The sequence below is a fragment of the Blennius ocellaris genome (assembly GCF_963422515.1).
Source record: "Blennius ocellaris genome assembly, chromosome: 19".
Taxonomy (NCBI): domain Eukaryota; kingdom Metazoa; phylum Chordata; class Actinopteri; order Blenniiformes; family Blenniidae; genus Blennius; species Blennius ocellaris.
In genome coordinates this window covers 10052781-10072482 of record NC_137668.1, presented here as the reverse complement: position 1 = coordinate 10072482, position 19702 = coordinate 10052781, and the positions used below count along the sequence as shown (strand labels likewise).

At 44.6% G+C, this 19702-nt stretch overlaps 1 protein-coding gene across 10 annotated transcripts in view; it reads right to left on the bottom strand.

Moving 5' to 3' along the window:
* Positions 1-1534: 1534 nt before the first annotated feature.
* sulf1 (sulfatase 1) overlaps positions 1535-19702 on the bottom strand; it is a 41927-nt gene continuing 23759 nt past the window's right edge. For 4 of the 10 annotated variants that reach the window (XM_080515074.1, XM_080515072.1, XM_080515078.1 and 1 more), the window contains 14 exons: positions 18957-19107; positions 18705-18880; positions 18358-18486; positions 17733-17789; positions 15157-15283; positions 11868-12081; positions 10967-11213; positions 10780-10876; positions 10569-10663; positions 10364-10438; positions 9400-9581; positions 7941-8083; positions 7326-7449; positions 1535-3459 (listed from right to left, as the gene is read on the bottom strand). In XM_080515074.1, the coding sequence (XP_080371200.1) occupies positions 2597-3459; positions 7326-7449; positions 7941-8083; positions 9400-9581; positions 10364-10438; positions 10569-10663; positions 10780-10876; positions 10967-11213; positions 11868-12081; positions 15157-15283; positions 17733-17789; positions 18358-18486; positions 18705-18880; positions 18957-19107 (2680 nt within the window). In that variant the 3' untranslated portion in view covers positions 1535-2596. Of the gene's footprint in view, positions 3460-4276; positions 4328-5563; positions 5598-7325; positions 7450-7940; positions 8084-9399; positions 9582-10363; positions 10439-10568; positions 10664-10779; positions 10877-10966; positions 11214-11867; positions 12082-15156; positions 15284-17732; positions 17790-18357; positions 18487-18704; positions 18881-18956; positions 19108-19702 lie in introns of all 10 variants that reach the window. The other 6 variants (XM_080515080.1, XM_080515081.1, XM_080515073.1 and 3 more) reach the window with 6 other exon arrangements.

Sequence of the window (19702 nt, the reverse complement as noted above, 5' to 3'; positions counted from 1 at the left end):
ACAATGTAGTTACACAGAAAAAAATAAAGCTACAAAAAAAATAAAATAAATGGTGGATTTGTCTCGCGGTGCCTGAACAGTGTTGGGGACGGGGGTCGGGTTGTTGAAATGTTTCTTACTTCCTGTCAGAGTAACTAAAGTTAAATTAGGTGAAATGTCTGAGCTTTGAGACCCAGAATGCCCCTCTCTTCATCTGTAATGCTTCTCTACTCTTCCTCCAGGGCGCCACATGTATCACGCTCGCCAACACTGAATAAGAAGAAGCCAAACATGGTTACCTCTCTGATCTCTATATATTGTCCCTTCTGTTAATGTGAAGTTGCTCAAAGTGATTGTTGATAAAATGTTATATTAACATGGTAAAGATCAATAACGTTCATGAATTATTGGTATCAATCTAATCAGTTTAAAGCCTTTTGGTGACCTTTTCTTTAAGGTACAGTATGTTTTTAGTCGACATAATCATGTAGCATTGAAACACAAGCTAGCCACAGCCTGTTCAGTCTTGTAATACCACATTGTGCCACAAGATGGTACACTAAGGCCCCGTTTACGTGACTTTCAGAAAAGGTTTGCATTAAACTGCAATATTTAAAAAAAAAGATGTCCGTATACACGGAAATTGCGGAGAGACTTAAAACGCTGTGGGTGCCACTTGTTTATGTACTGAAGCCACACAACGGGCACGCGAGGAACAATACGCTATGAACAACAATGGCGAGTACACGGATATTCGTATGGACAGACGACAAATTATTACAGTAGACTGTCACTTCTCAAACTACCAAGTCCCAGAGAATAATGTAATAACGCTGGAGGCAGACATTGTTGTTAATGTTCATCTACTCGCACACGTGCAGAAGCGCTAGTTACTACGGCCGTGGTGCGCGTGTTCAGTGTCAGCGTTTCAACCATTTACATGGAGACTGAGTGTTTTGAAAAGTTGCATTTTCCGAACACCGTTATGTGAACGGACACCGCTTTCAGTTGAAAATGTTGCGGAAATATGGCCTGAGTCACTATCCAAGATAGTGACTCACTACTGCCACCCAGTGCACAGAAGTGGCATCATGTAAATGTTGCATACTGTACCTTTAGAGGTCAAAATCAGGCTTCTGTGAGGCGAACAAACCAAAAGGTGCACTCGTCTGCAGGGAATTGTAGAGAACCAGTCATCACACACGGTAAATGCAGAGACGGCCGACTGAAACGTCGTCTCCCTGCTGTGCCGGCACAGACGACTTCACTTTGACTGTAAGATAAGCTTTTAACGCATTTCCATTTTTTTATTTTGATTTTTTTTTAACCCTTTGGATATCTGAACTGTATTTCCTGGACAGAACAAGAAGCCGTACTCTGAAGGTTGAGCTCTTATTGCTTTGTGTTCCTCAGGAGCAGAAGTCCAATTAATGTTTGTGAACCCTTGGTTTACAAATGCCTTGAATACTTGATATTTGTCATTAAAAACTGGAGAAAAAAAACAAAAGCAAAACTTGTTTGTGTTATTACAATGAGACATGCGGTGCCACGACACTCAAGGTTTGAATGGGTTTATTTCTTAACAGCGTCATGTGCAAACATTTCTTCACCCACTGCCAAGAAAAGGGAAACTGTTCATCGAACCACAAAGAAGAAATGCTTAACTTAATGTAACCTCTGTCTAAAACAAAGCTCCGCAGAGCGTTTCCCTCAGATTAACCGGTCTTCCAGGATGATATGAATTTGGCTGTGTGCAAAATTAAATCTCTGGATTATCCAAGCACTACGCCACATAATTATGGTTGAGAAGAAAAAACAAAACAAAAAAAGCAACGTGCACAATGAACATTTAGCTTCTGGTGACTGTGTGAGCACCTTCTTACGATTACCAAAATTGTACCTTGAAAAGACTGGATTGTGCACCAGTGCAGGGCAATTACTGCAAAATAAACACCGGTGGAGGGGCAGCTTGGTGATCAGGGTCAAACGGTCTGTTCCACATGATTGTCTAAAATTAAAGAAAATTGCTAAATGTGGAAAAATGGAGACCGTTCCACGTGTTTCAAAGGGGGGTCGGAGTCAGCCGTGAAATAAATGTTATGTTAATTCAGAAGTTGACTATCCAGTTTTTGTCCTTGGGAAAAGGAGAACCACTGGATCATTTGGGGACCACACACTGGATGGAGCGGGTCGTCATGTGGGGAAAGTCGAGAGTTTCACCTTCGGACTGGTTTGTTGTTTAAAGACCGGAACGTACCAAAACTAATAATCGTCTGTCCAGATGTTGAGATGGTTTAACCACTCGCACTGTTTTCATAAAAACATATATTAAAATGGTGTTATCAATATGGAATTAATGTTTTTACTTTAAATTCCAACACTTAGCTGCATTAAGGCTTTTTTTTTCTTTCCTAAATATATATTTAAAAAAAAGAAAAGAAAAACATAACACTGTTTACTAATAAATGTAGGCACCAGTAAAAAAATAAAACAATAACTTTAAAACTCATTATAGATCTCTGACTGACTGAGGTGGCGTCGCTCGCCGTTGGCAAGTTTCCGTCTCCTGGTCACCGTGTCTCTGTGTCACCGTGGCGACCAGGAGGTCGTTTCTGCCTCAGAGGGTCTGATTGGAGGGTTGGGGTGGAGAGCCGCTGCCCTCGTAGTCCGAGGAGAGGGTCAGCGCGGGCTGGGGCGGCACTTTGAGTGCCGGGGGGCCAGTCTGTGTGGTGGGGGGGCTCCTGGTGTTGCTGGCCTGTAACTTGGGCCGAGGAGTCTGTGGGGAGAGAGGGAGATAGCCTTGGGCCTGGAAAATGTCCTCCTCTTCTTCGGGGTCTAGTTTGTGTGGGCTGGTGGCCTGCGTCAGGCCCGCCGCCGCCACCGCCGCCGCCGCCTGCAGGCTGTTGTGGGTACGTAAGAGGTTGTCGTGCCGCGTCTCCAGCTCGGTCAGCCCGTTACCGCTGAAGACGTCACCTTCGATCTCCTCCAACTGCCGCGCCCACGCGTCACTCCGGAGGAGAGTTGGGTCTCTGCCGGGACCTGATGGGGGCTCCATCAGAGCGGACGTCCCGGCGTCGGGGAGGTCGTTGACCACCCGTTCCGGTGGTGTGTCGTCGGGGGCGGGGGTGGCGAGGCGGACCTCCGCGGCCAGGCCGGGCCAGACGTCGCCGGCGGAGGTGGAGTCCTCCCCGCTGCCCTCTTCGAGGCCCCCACCCCCGGCCCCGGAGCCCAGCTCTGGCAGGCTGGAGTCGTCGGGCTCGTGAGTTTGGTTGAATGTGTTAAAAACGTGTCGCAGTGCAAACATATTATCTACATCCTTCTGGAAGTTGGCCCAGTTGTCTGGGCCGGGGCTGTAGTCAGGCCTACATTCATACAGGCTTTCGTTTATGCTATACAAATCCTCCAGTTCCTGCCAGTTCACCTCCTCATCTGTCAAGTTGGGGAGCTTAACCCTGTCGTCCGTCCCATATTGGCTGTGTGCTGGCGGGGGGAAAAAAATGGAAAAAGAAAAAAAAAAGAAATACAAGACTGTGAGGATCTGTGGTGGCACAAACAGGGAGCTCTTTTCAAGTTTACCCAGACAGCATGCAGTCATGCCCAGCTTCTGGCTCTCACTAAAGCAGCCAACTCCCAGGGCTCTGCGGCCCAAAGCAGCACACACGCACACACACACACACACACACACAAACACAAACACACACACGCACACAAACACCACCCATTAGATAAATTAACACTCATACTGAGCACAAGCCACAAACGGTGCAAACACATGCTACATTAAATTTCTTTTTTCTTTTTCTTTAACTAAGTCACATTGAAAGAAAAGGAAAAAAAATATATTATATGGCACAAAAAAAAAAAAAAGGGAAAAAGGCTGCACAGGAAATGTGTAATGGCACAGTTAATGACAGGCCTGGGCTGGATTGAAATGCAAAGTCAGACAACCTGAAATCAAAAAAGAGCTCAACAGCAGAACAAATAAAAAGGTCAACAAAACAAGAAGCAGCTCAGAAGAAAAACTATAGAAGAAGAAAAAAAAGCCAATGAGCCTGTCAGTGGATCCCCAGAGAGGAAGATTAATGCCATCAGGGAAAGACACACAAAGAAGTTGCAGCAAAAGCCTAAAAAACAGAGACGGACACAGTTCGATGTCTGCAAGTCAGTAAAAAAAATTCAATAAATAAATAAAACAAAATGGAGGCACAGAAGTATCAACGCCACAATTTCATTTGTCTTTCCTTCACAAGATCAGCGCTCTTGTTACTAAAGAAGGGAGACGTTGCGACAGACTCACAGGAAGGAGAGGCTCGGTCTCCTCTTTGACCACTTTCGGTGCTGCTGTCGCCTGGTAAGCAGGTGCCAGAAACAGAGGTCAAAAGGTCAGAGGGAGGACAGAGAGTCAAGCGTCCCTTCTACCACCAGCTACTGGCCACTAGAGGGAGCTACTCTGCATGTGATGGGAGGTGATTGATGAGCGTGACCTGGTGTGAAATGTGATGAGTAAAAGGAAATGTGTCACATTTTGGGTGAGATTTCTTTCCAGTGTCGGACAAGATTGATGCTCATATGCGTCCAACAAGAACAAACCTACTGCTCAACAGATTTCTATTGTTTCTCCTTCAGGAGGTAAACCTCTTCCTAAAACCATTGAGAAGCTTTACACTGAGGTTGGAGAAAGTACTTCCCAGACAAAAAAAAACCTAAACAAGCTATAGTAAATGTATTTATGGAACCGAGGCCTTTTAAATAAAACTATTAGAAAATGCAACACTAACTAAATTAAAGCTCTAAAACAGGCCCTGATATCCAAACCATGAGTGTGATTAACACAATGAATATGGATTAACTGTTATATAATCAATCATGGTTAACAGTGGAAGTTCCACATTTAGCTGCAGATCAGTGTGACAAAAGGCATGAGGACTTTAAACGATCCAAATTATGTGAAACATCTGTATTTGTTGTTACTATACAAATTAATTTGAATTGAACTGAGCCAGGGGTGTCAAACACCTTTCAGTTCAGGGGTCACAAACAGCCCAGAGATTTAATAAGCTGATTTCCCAAAATGTGAAACTGTTCCTTTAAGTGAATGTGATGATGATGATGCATGAGTGGGATGATGGTGTCATGCATTGGTCATTCACGTGCACCTGCTGCTTGCGCTGGTCTCAGATGAACATATTCAGCACCTTCCTGCTCGACTCGGGACTGTTTTAGCGCAGCCATGCTAACCTCGGGGGGGTGGACTCTGAACTCTTGATTTCAATGAAGAACGTTTGCATTCAAGCAGAGGTGTGGAAACATGTAGCAGAGAGCATCAAAGCTGCTGATTACATGTTGGAGGAGCTGCAGACTGACGTCACACGGCAGGTAAAGGATGTGGGCAGAGGTGAAGACAAATGGATAAAACGTTTGATTTGTTAGCCTTGTTCCCAGCATGCAGCCACAGATCAAGCGTTGGCGCTCCATGGATGGATGTATTAGTGGGAATGATGCGTTTTGGCCCATGCAGGTGTTAAAGAATTTAAAAAAAAAAGAAAAAAAAAGCCACTGAAGAGAGACAAAACTTGGCGGATACCTGTGTGGCTCATAGCTTCCTCCATCTTTACCTCCTGATCGGAAAAATAAAAGCAATCGATTGTTAATGTTTTGATTCAAGGAGACGAGGGAGGTTGGGGGGAGGGGGGGTAATTGGATCATTCACACGGAGGACTCCTTCATGCACGGCTGCTACACGCGAGGGAGAAGTGCAATTACTGGATGATTGTAAGGAAGGAGGAGAGGAATGAGGAGAGAAGTTTGAAGTCAGATTAAAGTGGTTTGAATGGTGATGAGTTCAGCTGGTTTTCCCCTTCAAAGCAAAACACACAAAGGTTATGCAATCAGGTGATTTTCAGGGTTAAGTCGCCACTTAGCAAACAGATGCCGCTGGATCCATTACACCTGACAGTTTAATTTCAATCATCTGTTTTTCCAACCATAACATCGCTGCATGAAACCACAAGTGCAATTTCATTGGTTCACGGAGGTTGGCATCCGAACCTGCGGACGGGCTGCCAGCGCAAGTAAGAGATTCTCTGTTGCTTCGTGACATGCGTTGGCATTCTTCTGACAGGCCCAACATGCCAGTACCGAAACACAAGCAGTTTCCTCTGAGCGGCCTGGCCGCTCCGTTTCCCCTCTCTCCAGCTGATAATTACAGACGTGGAGGTTTTGTCCTCGGGACATAAACAACGCAGCCCAGTTCATGCCACACACAAACACTAAACAACACGGCCCCGCCGGGTAAGGTCAATGCGGCCTTGCTTATTAACCACGTCCGTAATGGGACGTCTGCTCTTGAGGATGCTTGGACCGTGCGGTGAGAGTTTAGGGAAAAAACATTTAAATACTGTGGCCGGCTGCAGCAGTGATGCATGACGGGCTCAAATAAAACGCCAGCCTCAATTACAGTGACGACAGCATCCTGCAAATAAGATCGCTGACACTCGGTGACTCACAAAGGGGGGAAAAGGCCAGGACACACAACTATTACATGGTTGTCTTACATTGGTGCAGCGTAAAGTTTAAACTGTATGTATGCGGGGGGAAATATCCAGCAGATGATCCTGGGCTGAAAGAGAGAGTGATGACAGGGCGGTGCAAGTGTGATGTATGATTGTGAAGGGAAAAGAAAACAAAACTGAACACGCATCAAGGAGACGCAAATCGGATTGATGATTCATTCACTTCCACCTGAAATGTAGGCATACGTCAGGAGTGGATCATTCCCAAACACATGCAGCATGCAGGTAATGTGCAAATCACTGAGACTGAAGCAGATCCACACAAACAAAAGAGAGAGTCAAATCACACAGACATGACTCCCATAAGCAAATATACCTTCTGATTACAGGGCCTGTTTATTCCAGAAACCCTCACATTGTTTGTTTTCAATGTCAAAAAAACGATAAAAAAGATCCAACTGTGATCCCCCATGTTTCTTTTGAGCAGCCTTGAGATAAAACTCTTCAATGAACGTAGCACTGACACTTTCCAAAGCCCGTTCATGTTTTGTCTGCTCTTGTCCAGGGTCACCACATGTTTGACTTGATAACAGTTTTTGATGCCAGATGCAACACTGAGCAAATATCAGACTCATTGTTGTAATTCCAGTTAAAAAGCTAATTTCCTTAACCACTAAACTTAATATACACACTAATTCTTCTGCGTGAGGAAGCTGCTTCAGTCATTTGGGGAGTTAAATCTACTTCTACACCCAGTGTATCAGTGCACAAGTTCAATCCTCTCACTCAGGACTAAAGTTCAGTCACTAAAAATCAGAGTGAAAGCGTTTTTACCTGCGTCCAAGCCTTTGGGTCGAGGGTTACACTGCTTGTACCCTTGACAGCTCCTCATTTCCATGAGCTGTGCATGTAGTGTGTTCAGCACTTCCCGATCCACTGCATACACTGCGTTTGTCAGCTGTACAATGACACACGCACACACAAACACACACAGACTAAGACTGTAGTCTACAGTAGAAGTTTGCAGATGATGAGAGAAAGAACATTTATCTGAAGCCATTGGTGTGGTGGAGTAGAAATGGTGCATAATATTACAACGTACACATCCTATATCCCCGACATCCATTTCAGTGCAGATTCCCAATATGCTGTGAAACTTCTTGTCCTCTGCACGTTGATGAAAATCCCATTGCACAAAGTAGCAGCCAATGAACTTATAAGACCGCTAAAATCACACAGTCTGTGGGAGTCTTCAGATTGAGGGCCAAAAAAAACTGAACTTACACGAAGACGTTCCCACATGAAAACCCTCAAAATTACTAACCGCGCACAAACTTTTACGGGCGGGTTTTACAACGCGGGAGCCAATGAAAACCGCTCCGCGGAGACAAAGCAGACGCACACGTTCGGCGAGCGCGGCTGAGTGACGGCAGACAGATGTTCACCCACCTGGTAAGGGTCGCTGTTGAGGTCAAAGTACTCCAGGAAGCCGGTGGAGAACTCACAGAAGAGGGTGTTGTGGGTCTCGTTGATGGTTCTCAGGCACCAGTAGGTGTTGTTGTTGGAGCTGGTGCAGGCGCAGAATCCGCCCACTGCAGGATAATCAGCATTGGCATTGTTGTCAGTCTTCACCGTTTATATGGTGTTAACATAACACAAAAAAAAAAAAAAAAAAACCCGGAATGACTGAATCAAGCTTGTTCGCCTCCGTCATCAGTCTGTGAGGGTTTGTGCATTTTTGCACATTGTGTGTTAAAAAGAGAAAAAAAAAGTCTGGCACTACATAAAAAACACTAACGCGGTTAAATCTATTTTGCTGAAAAGCATTGACATATCCAAGACTGATCATGACCAAACCCCATCTTCTCTGTAGTTATTGAATGCTTTTTTGGGGTGGAAAGAGTGACGTATGTTGAAGTGACTTGTGAAAAAGCAGAGAAAAATATTGATGATGGAGAAGGTGCCTCAAACATGAAAACCCAGCAATAGAGCTTAGAAGTCCTGTAAAGCCTTTAAGGTAGTGGGTTTAACTGAAGAAAAAAAAAATCCTGAAAAAAATCATGCCACAAGCTTTGAGACAGTCAAAACAATACAAAGTTCAAAATAAGTTGAGGAAAATGTAGAAAAATGCTCTGTGAGGGCGTAAGAATTGTGTTAATGGGGCAGTCCCTCAGAGGAAGTATGTGTGCAGTGTTTTCGGTGCACACGTTAACAGCGTTTTGGGTGTGTTCACATCAGGATTAGTCCAATTGAAAATAAACCCTATCGCTTTTGCTCAGTTCGCTGCCATTCAAACTCCGGGATGCAGCAAACAGGCAGAGTGATCCTGCTTTAAAAAGCAGGTCTGCCTCCAAACAAACTGTCATGCGGTTTGACTTAAGTCTGAGCACAGCACACGGCTCTAAACTTGTGTAGACAGAGACGTGCCAGGATTTAAAAGAGCAGAATCCTCCAAAGTAGATATTCATTGATGTGTGAAATAGAATTTTTTTTATTTTTTTTTAGTTGCTGGCCAACTCTCAGCTGGTTATGCCTCCACAATAATACAATACAATTACTATGTTTGAACTTCCTTTTGTTCTTAATCGATCCCTTTGGGGGAACTTATTTCTCTGCATTTAACCATCTGATTCACTCTGGGATCATTTGGTTGCTGAAGTGCAGTGCTGAGGTTGATGCTGGTGGTCAGTCTGCTGCCTTGCCCATGGACCTCCTGTGGGCAACCTCTAAACACAAGTGTGCTTCTCTAGCTTGTAGGTCACCAATGTGCACGGTAGTGTAGTGGTTAGCGTATACCTCAGGCTCCAGTTTGTGTGTTATCAATGTGTGTGAGTGTGTTTTGTCAAAGTTGTCTGGTTTACGCGCACTGTGGAAGAGACTAAAGCTTCTTCGGGTCTTTTATACGTACGTGTCCAGAATGGAGCCGTCTGCCAGTGGTCGTTGTTGTGCGTGAAGCAGGTGAGGCCCGGCAGGCTGCAGTCGTCGCCCTTCCTCTGCCGCTTCTTCTCCTTACGCTCTTTTTTCCTCCTGCGGATCTCGTTGTACAGCTGCGTCTTCCCGTCTATTTCCTGCACGGCCTCCCTGTCGGTCCGAAAACGCGAGAGAATCACAACCGTGTGACGCAAGCATGACATCAGCCCCCCCCCCCCCCCCCCCCCCCCCCCGTCCCTGGCCGCTGCCAGGAACCACAGTAATGGAGGACACAGAGGGGACTTCCAGAAGGCATCAGCGATACCGGGGTTTGACAGCCTGTTTACTTTTATGTTTAAGCTCTCGCTATGTCCAATTTTCTCCGGGATGACATTCTAGCCACTGTCCCCTCTTCCTCCCCGCTGCAGCACACAACAGGCTTTGCTAAAAAACAGCTGCTTTGTATTGGCATAATCGGTTCCCAGTGTTTCCCGGTGCAAGCTGATCACTGTGTTTGAGGGACCGACTGATTTCCCCCTCTGTGGAATCATTCTATCTTTCCATGCAACTCAATCACTTCCAGACTCACACGCACATGAAGCCGGGCCGCCGCCAAACATCTGCTTTGTCATTTAAACTTCACTCGGGGACCAAACATTTAATGAAAACTCATGGTACGCACGCCTTCTTCAGAAACCTGTGTGTGTGTGTTTTAGGGTCGCGAACATCAACAAACACATGACAGCACATACAGAAACACACACACACACACACACACACACGTGATGGAGTTGTCGACTTAATTGGGAAAGCAGCCGAAGTGAAAATGAGCTTTGGCAATTTCTGTGGCGTTCAGGCAGCATGCACTATTTGCCGACTTTTAGCCAGTTGCAGATGTTATGTTCAGTATTAATTAGAAAGCGGATTAATGATACTGAAAGGGGAAACCCGGAGAAACTCACTTAAATGGATGGAGTTGATCATTCCTGTTCTTCACTCGCTCTCCCTTGTTTCTGTGTCCTTTGCTAAAGTAGCTGCTTTTATGGACAGAGAAAGAGACTAAGGACTTTGAAGGAAAACTTTATATCTGTGCACTTGAACACAATCCTACATTGAAGTTCAAAATAATTAACACGTATTCTTGGAGGTGAAATCTGAATGACTGACCTCCTTTTCCCACAGTCACAATCGTCCGGCCGTGTCCTCTTCAGGTGGCCTCTTACTTCTCGAAGGTTTTTGATTTTGTCCTGAAGTGCTTCAATCTAGAACACAAAACCCCAATACTCTTAATCATTTTCTCCCCCAAATATATAACTTCTAGCAGAAAATCTCAGAAATGATGAATTTGAGGGCCTTTAGATGGACGTCACACACTCACCTCCTGGTCGACGTAGCTCTTATGATCTTTCCAAGCTCTCGAGGATTGGTAGATTTCTCTTTCACAGTGGACACTATCATTCATTAAGATGTAGCACCTTTAAAAAAAAAAAAGTCAAATGAAAAATCTCTGTTGCAGGTTGCTCTTTGATTATCCTTCAACCCTTTGAGAAGAACCCATGTCTTACTTGTGGGTGACCTTCACAGAGTTGGGGTATCCCACTGCGTTTGTATCGTCTGCCAGCATTTCCTCGGAGCCGTCGTCAGACGCCAAGTCGAAATTGGGGTCCTCTGGATTGTAGTGGCGCTTTGAGATGACCCGGCGGCGGATGGCTGACTGATCGTCTGCCTGGAGGTCAATGTCGTATATCTGACCTTCGAACTCCACGGACAGAGAGCGAGCCGGGCGCGTGTGAACGAAACGTGGCCGGAAACCTGTGGGAAAGAAAAAATCAAACTGTTTCACATCATTTATATACTTTTACACTGGTTTTATCCAACTTGGGGAGCAGGGTGAACCCAGGAAACATCATCAGCACACACTTTCATAATCACACCTATGGGCTGGAGCCGAAGGAGGAAACAGAGAAAATTCATGTGAACTCTACTGACATTCGAACCTGGGCTTTTTCTCACTGTGGGGCACCCACACTAACCACTACACCTCTCTGCAGCCTTGAATTAAGACGTATTTGACTTGCTTCTGCTTGCACCTTTTTCAAACAACACTAGAGGGCATCAAACAACTCAAAGAAGCAAACCTGACAGCAGATACAGAATAACTTCCAAAGCACAAATTCCACGACTTGTTGAAGGATGTTTGCATTTTGTGTGCATCTGTCTCCCTTTAGAGCATAAATAATCCATTACAGGACATCAAGCCTTGAGCTTTTAAAGACTTCATTTTTCCAAGACTGTTACTGAGATGTGGACATCAGTGAAGACAAGGTGCGGGTTAACTGGAGCGTCGACTTTATTGAGCTGAAATAATGGAAATAATCCCGCACACGTGTACAGCTACGTCCCAGCGGTTCGCGTTACCGGATTCATGTCCGTACACATATGTTGACAGTGTTTACGAGAACTTACGCTGGCCTGATGAGGAGGACAACTGGCGGTGGGAGCGGCGATCACTCCGGGATGGTTTGTAGGCAGGGTCCGTACAGTCGCAGCCTCTCTCTCTGGCGTCATAGCTGCTGCGAGGCTTCAGGCTGCGGACCCTCTTCCTGGACCCTTCCTTTGAACCACCTTTGCACTTCTGTATCCTCCACTTCCCCGTGACCTCCTCGATGCAATGCCATTTCTGTAACATACCAAACCAATATGTTATTAATTAATTTGTTTATTTATACCAGTTGTTTTCCATTTGTGGGATGAGCCTCCTCTGGGGGTGCCTGGAAACTGTGGTGGTGGGGATTTTTTTAGTGGGAAAAACATGGGGAATTCTTAATCTATTCCTTTTTAGGGGTAGAAACATCATGATTAAAAAGGATAAGTGGACTAAATTAGAGAGGCGCAAAGCTGTTTATTTTGTTAGAACATACAATTTCAAAACTGAATTCATTTAAAGAGTAATGGAGACGAGCATAAGTGGACACACTTTAAGAAAGAAACCTTTGTTCTGCAGTGATTTAAGTGACTCCTCAAGCACACATGTTTCTGACAGACGCATCGGGCACATATTTGTCTGCGGGAACAAATGATATCCGCAAGCAGCGAGAAAGATAAACCAAACCTACCACATGAGATGAACTGGATCTGTCTGAGGTCTAGAAAACAAAGCGGAAACCCCTATCACTCTCTCACTGGCTCCGTCCATGCCAAGTGCGTCAGCAGTGTAATTGTGTTAAAGATTCACACACACATACACAAGTGCATCCTCACAACATGCGTTCTCACCGGGAACAGAGAGATTTGGGGCTAAATGCTGCATGTTAGGCCTCATATGAAAGCAACAGGCACATCTGTAGAGCGCGGTGCAGATGATCTGTGGTGAGTGTGGGAACGAGGGTCCAAACAAAGGCCCATAAGACGGATCAGGTTTCTGTTGGAAGAGCTTGCGGGCCCAGCAGAGAAGTTATCTCAGTATTAGACAAGACGCAAGGGGAGAGAGATGTATTGCCCCTGGAGGATTAAAAAAAAAAAAAACTCTTTCTTTATTCTTCTCCTCGGCTCACTTTTGAGTTTTTAAAGGTAATTCAGCAGCAAGACAACGCAAATGGATGTGAAACAAAGGAAGCGAGTGGTGGTTAGTTACGAGTGTAATTTGCTGCCTGCGGAACAGTGAGTGCTCGAAATGCGTCACAGCTTTCAACAAATGTCATTTTACAGCCATCTGTGTTCGCACTTAAAAAATTTACTCGGCAGGATGCTCAGTGGTTTTCATTTGTTAGGAACACAAAGGACATCCGTGCGACTTGAAAAGGAACGAGAACTGCAAGTCACTCAGTGTCTTGAGCCCCTTCGATGTACCGCAGTGAAAATGTAATTTTTAGTCCTTGATTCGTTCTGAAAGCCTTTTATGATTTAGTTGAAGCATACCCTTATGCATCTTACAGAGGACATTTTAAAACCAGGATTACAAAGTGCTTTACAATTAAACAACAGTCTAAAACCTTTGTTTCCTGGAGCATGCCAGATTGCCTCCAACAAAGAATGTGGACCTCCTTAGAAATGTTCGGTTTGCTGAAACATATTATAACACTCAATCTTACAAACATACAAAAGCAGAAGAATTCAAAATAACTGTATGACTTATTAAGGTTTCCTTTGATGTGTGATATAACCAGTCCTCTAAAAGACGCAAGAAAAGGGTGAAGAAATGTTGGCTATGTCACTTTTCAGCATATCCAAACAGATAAAGATTTGAAGAAGCCTGCACTCCGCTTGTATTTGAGAAGCAACGTTTCAAAACATTTGGATGTTGTCCATATGATTTCTTCTTAAACTGTGCAAACAGATCAAAAGGTTTTCTTGTTTTTGTGACATGTTGTTTATCCCACCCAGGTCGCCACAATTCCTTCTCATGAGGGAAAAGCACAAGGAGTTTATCAAATCACCAGAGAAGGATAAAAAATATTTTGGGTAATTTAAAGACTTCCTGGGCCTGGACAGTGGGATCACATATTACAAACAAAAACTCTTCCAAAGGATAATTCATCTATTAATGCTGAGGACCACATCTTTTTGAAGCCTCAGAATCTTTGATTGGCTCATGAAAAATGGACAAAAACATTCCCAACATGCAACAGTGAGTGTTTGTAATTTGACATCAGCCTCATTCTCTTACAAGCTGAAGTGCCTGAAACAGTCATGCAAAGAAAGTAGAACAAAGATGGCAAACAGTCAAAAGCCGCCGCCTTCATCATATAGTCCAGGGGCCATCTGTGGCCCTTGATTTAAAAAACAAAAAAACAGCTCTTGTCAAGAGATAATTGTGATTGAGCAAGACCAAGGTCAATTTATGTCTTGGCCCTCAATATTAGTAAATTTCTTTCATGTGGCCCTTTTGGAAAATGCGTTACCCTCCCCTGAAGCAGACATGGCTTCATTGACATGGACAGCCAATAGATAATCACAAATGTTTGTTTTTTTCATGCATGACAATAGCACAATATAAGTATTGCATGTACAATGTAATATGATAACAAATTTTATTGATAGTAAAAGGAATTTGAAATCATTATAAAAGCTGCTTGGAAATTATACGTGGCATTTTAATTGCAGCACATTGTCATACTATACCATGCCAGATAGCAATCAAACAGACAATTTGCTTTTACCAACAATTTGCAATGGTACGCATTATAGAAGAATATTGGTAGAATATATCTTTCCAGTGGACGATATTCCTATTCATACAGGTGCTCAATGTACGCACGCTCTCATCTGGAGTATGTAGTACACACAGAACGAAAATGGCCGTATTGCTGCCTTTAGTAAGTGATTGTTGCACACACACACATTTATGTGGTCATAAAAAGGATCTGGACTGCATTAGTGAGACCCCTAGGAAAACCTGCCTGTCACTTAACACTACCTGAAACTTGTAACAATTTGTATTGTTCAGGCTGCTCTGCTCCAAGGCCACATACTGTACGGTTTGGCTGGTTGGTGTGCCAGAAAATTAATGGGCATGGATGAAAGGGAAGTGCCAACAAATGAAAGCACCACAAAACAGTGCAAAAGTGTCCAATTATAAACCAAATGACGTACTGTAAAAGGCATTTTCACTCTCTGCTCCACAGAATTCTTCAATTGACACCATGGAGATCACTTTATCACTTTTTTTGTATGCTGGATATCAAAGAGAAACATGTATGCCTTTCTGCAGATAAAATGACTGCATATTTCTCTGGAAAATGGGTGTTTCTTTTACCTGTCCAGGCTGTTCACATGCTGTCTGGAATTCAGCCTGCTGGCACGTCTCTCGGACCTTCTTGTACTTGGGGAGGCTGTTGGTGTGTTGAGTGCTGGTTGAGTCATCCTTCTTTCTCAGGATCTTTCTGCATGAAGACAGAAATTAGAGGAAAAGCCATCAAGCAACTGATTTATTCAAGTCATTATAAGTGGGTGGCTATGACTGAGTTGGTAGAGTGGGTTTAATGCCCTTCATGTCCCGTCCATGTGGAAAAAGTATCTTTGAGCATGACATTGAACCTCATAATCCTCCTTTTGGTGTGTCAGAACCTTGCATGGCAGTTAGCACCACTGGTGAATGTCAACGTGTGCATGATAATGTGAGTTAATGGTTGTATGTGATAGATCATGTAAAACAGGGGTGTCAAATATGTGACAAGGACATTAGCAGCAATTCTTCACTGTACAAATAAAGCTGAAGTAATCTCTTCGTGCAAAAACAATTTGTGCTTTCAGTTTCAGTCACGGCCAGCCCAGTGTGTTTTCATGGACATGTAAATGGATGTGTAATGCAGTGTCTGTATGCACCGGAGCGTCTGGCCATGAAGCTCAGCTCCAAGCCAACCTGATCGACCTCAGCTTGGCATCACGTTCAACTTCCCCACCCCCTTTTTCCTCTGCGAGCGCCGCAAAGTCCGTCAGGAGCCCCTGCTGCACCTGAGCCAGCCTTTTGGTCCCCTTAGCCATCTGCAGCCCAGCCAACATGCCCGGGGTGCCCGCAGCCCACAGACAGCATGACGACGACAACGAAGCACAGGACAACCTGTCCCCTTTAAAGGGGGGGGGCCACAGCCGTGTCCGAGTCTTTGTAGCGCTCCGCTCCGGGGACAACAGCCAATGTTCACACTGTGACTTGGCTGTGATCTATCGCCTTTTGCCAAGTGTGATTAAAGACCTCGCAGATGTTGAAGTCACTCCCTAATGGCTGCATTACATAGACGATTAGATTCTCAAACCACACCTGTCAGTCAGCATTTCACAGGCTCAGTGGTCATACTGTAAGGTCACGTGAGGATATGAAATCACAACACGTGTCACATGACCAGTGAGGAAACTCTAGCAAAACATCGCCGTCTGTCTGTCTGTCTGTGTACGTGTGTGTTGTCCACGCAGGCTAAATTCAACATTTTGAGACAAGTGGAGAGGCAGACAGCTTTCACAAACAGCCAGGATTAATAGAGGAAAGGATTAACAGAGTTCCATCCCAAAAGCTAAAAGGTCACCCCCCCCCCCACCTCCCCACCCCTTCATGCAGAGACGCCAATAGGTGTGTAATTTATTCTCTCACTGAAAACGAATCTGCATCAGTGAAAATACATTGTTTTTGCATTTTTGTTTCAAAAAGGTTTTGCGTTTCCACGGCAACTTTTTTGAAAATGATGTCCGTTTGTGTGGCAATGGCAGAAATGCTGAAAACGATGTATTTAACAGGAGTTGGTGCTGTTGGTTGTTTTTGTTGTGAAACCATACTTGCATTGTCAGTGGCGCCGAGCATCATTGTCACGTAAACTGAAACCCTAAACGCAACTAAAGTTTTCCATTTTCACTCGAAAGCGTCATGTTTTGTTGTTGCCTTAGTTTTTTGTTTTTTTTTACAGAACTTAAACCTTCCTCAAGAACCTGTATCTTGCAAAGACAAGCATGATGGGATTACCCCCCCCCCCCCCCCCCCCCCACACTTGTCACGTCTCTGTCAGTGTAACCTATGCATTAGGACAGATAAACATGTCAAGTGAACAAAAGGGGGCTGTCGGACGGGAGGTATCATTTTCTGCAACATGTATCCCATGGCAGACGAGGTTAAATAAAGAACTGTCAGGGTTTGTGAGAAAAAACACACTGCTTGCAACTGAGTGCACTACAAAGAAAACAGTCTTGAGGGAACAGTGAAGCGTTTGCTGCAGCGAGGCTGCTGCATTCCTCACTGAGGGAGCTGGTGACATGTCCTGTGAGTGGATCGAGTGCGAGCCTTCCAGCCATTCCTCAGGTAACATCATCCTGAGCCCGGCTAGCCTTTGTTTATTTTGCGCACGTCTGGCTTTTTGAAATGTATCATCCGCCTGTCTCCGTCAGTGCTCAAACTGCAGGCGAAGTCAAGTTTGGGGGTCATTATCATATGCTTAATATATGCAACGGTAAAGTAAGTCCTTCCCTCCTTGAGGGTGGGGGGCAAGGAGAGAAGGACTAACTTCACCGTTCCTGTAAATGATCAAATGACCTGGTCACCCATGTGTCACTGCCCCTCATGTGAACTGCCCTAATATGCCAGCTGTTTCGAGTTTTACCAAACAAAATGTGAGTACTTCACTGTCTTCCGCCATCATCTCCTTCCAAGACCACTGCGGTCAGGAAATGTCTGTCAAATCCCAAATAACTGGAAAAGGCAGCGTTCTTGCTTGACGAGGGGATACACATCGAGCCTCACACGTTTCCTGCTGATTTACATGTCTTTGTCAAGTTTTAGTGACACACAATGCTCTGCAGTGACATGGATGTGCCTGTGGTGTGGAAAAAGAATAAAGAGCCCCAGTTTACCCTCGCTCCACCAGGAATGTGTCTCTCCAGACTTTGGGTTTCCGGTTGGGTTTGAATCTGGGAAAACAAAAGCGAACAAAGTTTATAGGATTCATATGGCCTATGCACTCTGCTTCAGCTACAGCGTGCCGGGACATAAGGCTGGCCAAATATATGGAAGTTGATCACAAAAAGCTCAGGCCCTTGTGGGCTCAAGGGAATGGTGTAAATGCTCTTGGAGGATTAAAAAGATTATCCCACTTCTTTCTGCTCCTCTGGAATCTGTTTTTGTGCAGATGCATTACCAATAGATTCTTTGAAAAGGGTGATAGTTTTGCATTCATATTTCACACGTTGATGCTGTGGTTTCAGTGTAGAAACAAATGATACCGCTTGCAAACAAATTATATGGGAAAATTCATAAAGCCCCATGAATCCCTGCAAAAGCCCCGCGGCCAAGGTAAATCCGCCAAATTGCTTCAAGCCTATTTTCTGCGCAGCTGGAGCAAAAGTGATCATTTTGGCTTTGGAAATTTGCATTCGCTCAGTAATGGCCAATGAACAGTATCGGTGCCTGAATCAAGCACACCGTGCAATTACTGTATACAATATCCATTACAGCATGGCATGATGGATCCATACGAACCTATTGCCAGTCCGATCCTGTTCCAGCAGCTTAAGAATGGACTTTCCATCCATGTCTGGTGGAGTGTCCAGTCCCGCAATGTGGAGAATCGTGGGAGCCAGGTCAATATTCAGCACCAGATGAGGATTTCTGAGGAAATGCATGCACATATAGTTTATTTTGTCTGCAGCAATGTCAGGGCTAGTATTGAATGACTTAAGAATAAAGCCAGAACCAATTAAGATTTACTCCAAGGAACTGAGAGAAAGAACACAGTGAGTACTGAGAAGTAATAACAGTACATTCTAAACCTTTTGCAACAAAGAGACAATGTAATATGCAGTCTAACCATTTTAGTTGATACTCACACTGCGCCTGGCTCCACATTGGGTCCTCTCAGGAAGAATGGGACACGGATATCAAAATCATAAGGCATAGACTTGCCCTTGACCAAGCCGAACTGACCAATGTGGTAGCCGTGGTCTGCCGTGTAGATGATGTAAGTGTTGTCCAGCTCTCCAGTTTCCTCCAGCATGTCAAAAACCTGCACACAATAACAGACTGTGTAAGCTTACATGGCAGACCAAACAAACACTTAGTCTACTCAAAAGCAGGATTACCTTTTGTACAGAGTCATCCACAGACAAGAGAGTTTGCAGCCTTTTCCGATGCAGGAAGTTGGTGAACTCCATGTGGATTGGTCTCATTGGGCCCGTGTACTGCATGATCCAATGTTTGTCCATATTTGGGGCATAATTGTAACTGGGGGTGCTATGAGGGCACAAATAAAAGAAGAAATAAATGAGACAGGTATGAGCCAAAACTGGATGCATTTAATAACGACGGCATGCCAGTTAATGCTGTGTATTTCATCGTCTCTCCGAGGAAAGAGAGAATTTCTTTGCACAATGTACGTATGTTAGATATCAGAACACGAAACACGTACGAGATGCCAAGAAACACCTGTCTGCCACTTTTCACAAACCGCTGCTCACTAGCAGGTGTCACAATTGTCCAGTGGGTTTGACACGAATCCACGGCCGCTCTGTTTGTTGACGGAAATGTCTTAATACTGAGCATGTTTTTCCACACCTCTCTCAGACCGTCTCCCCTTCTCGCACGCAGACGAGAGGCTCCTCGCTCCACTGCACTGCTGGCACATACAAGTAGTTTGAGGGTTGGCACGGCCTTAAGAAAATAATAGGCCCCAAAGTGAAGTTTGCACCAACTGCTGGACCAAACTCTCAATAAGTCATTTCCATTTGAAATGAAGGAATAACAAGAGTGGATAAACAGCGGGACGGAAAGAGAGGGAGCTGTGTTTGAGTGGCTGTGGCTGAGAGGAGCTGCTCACCTGTAATGCTTC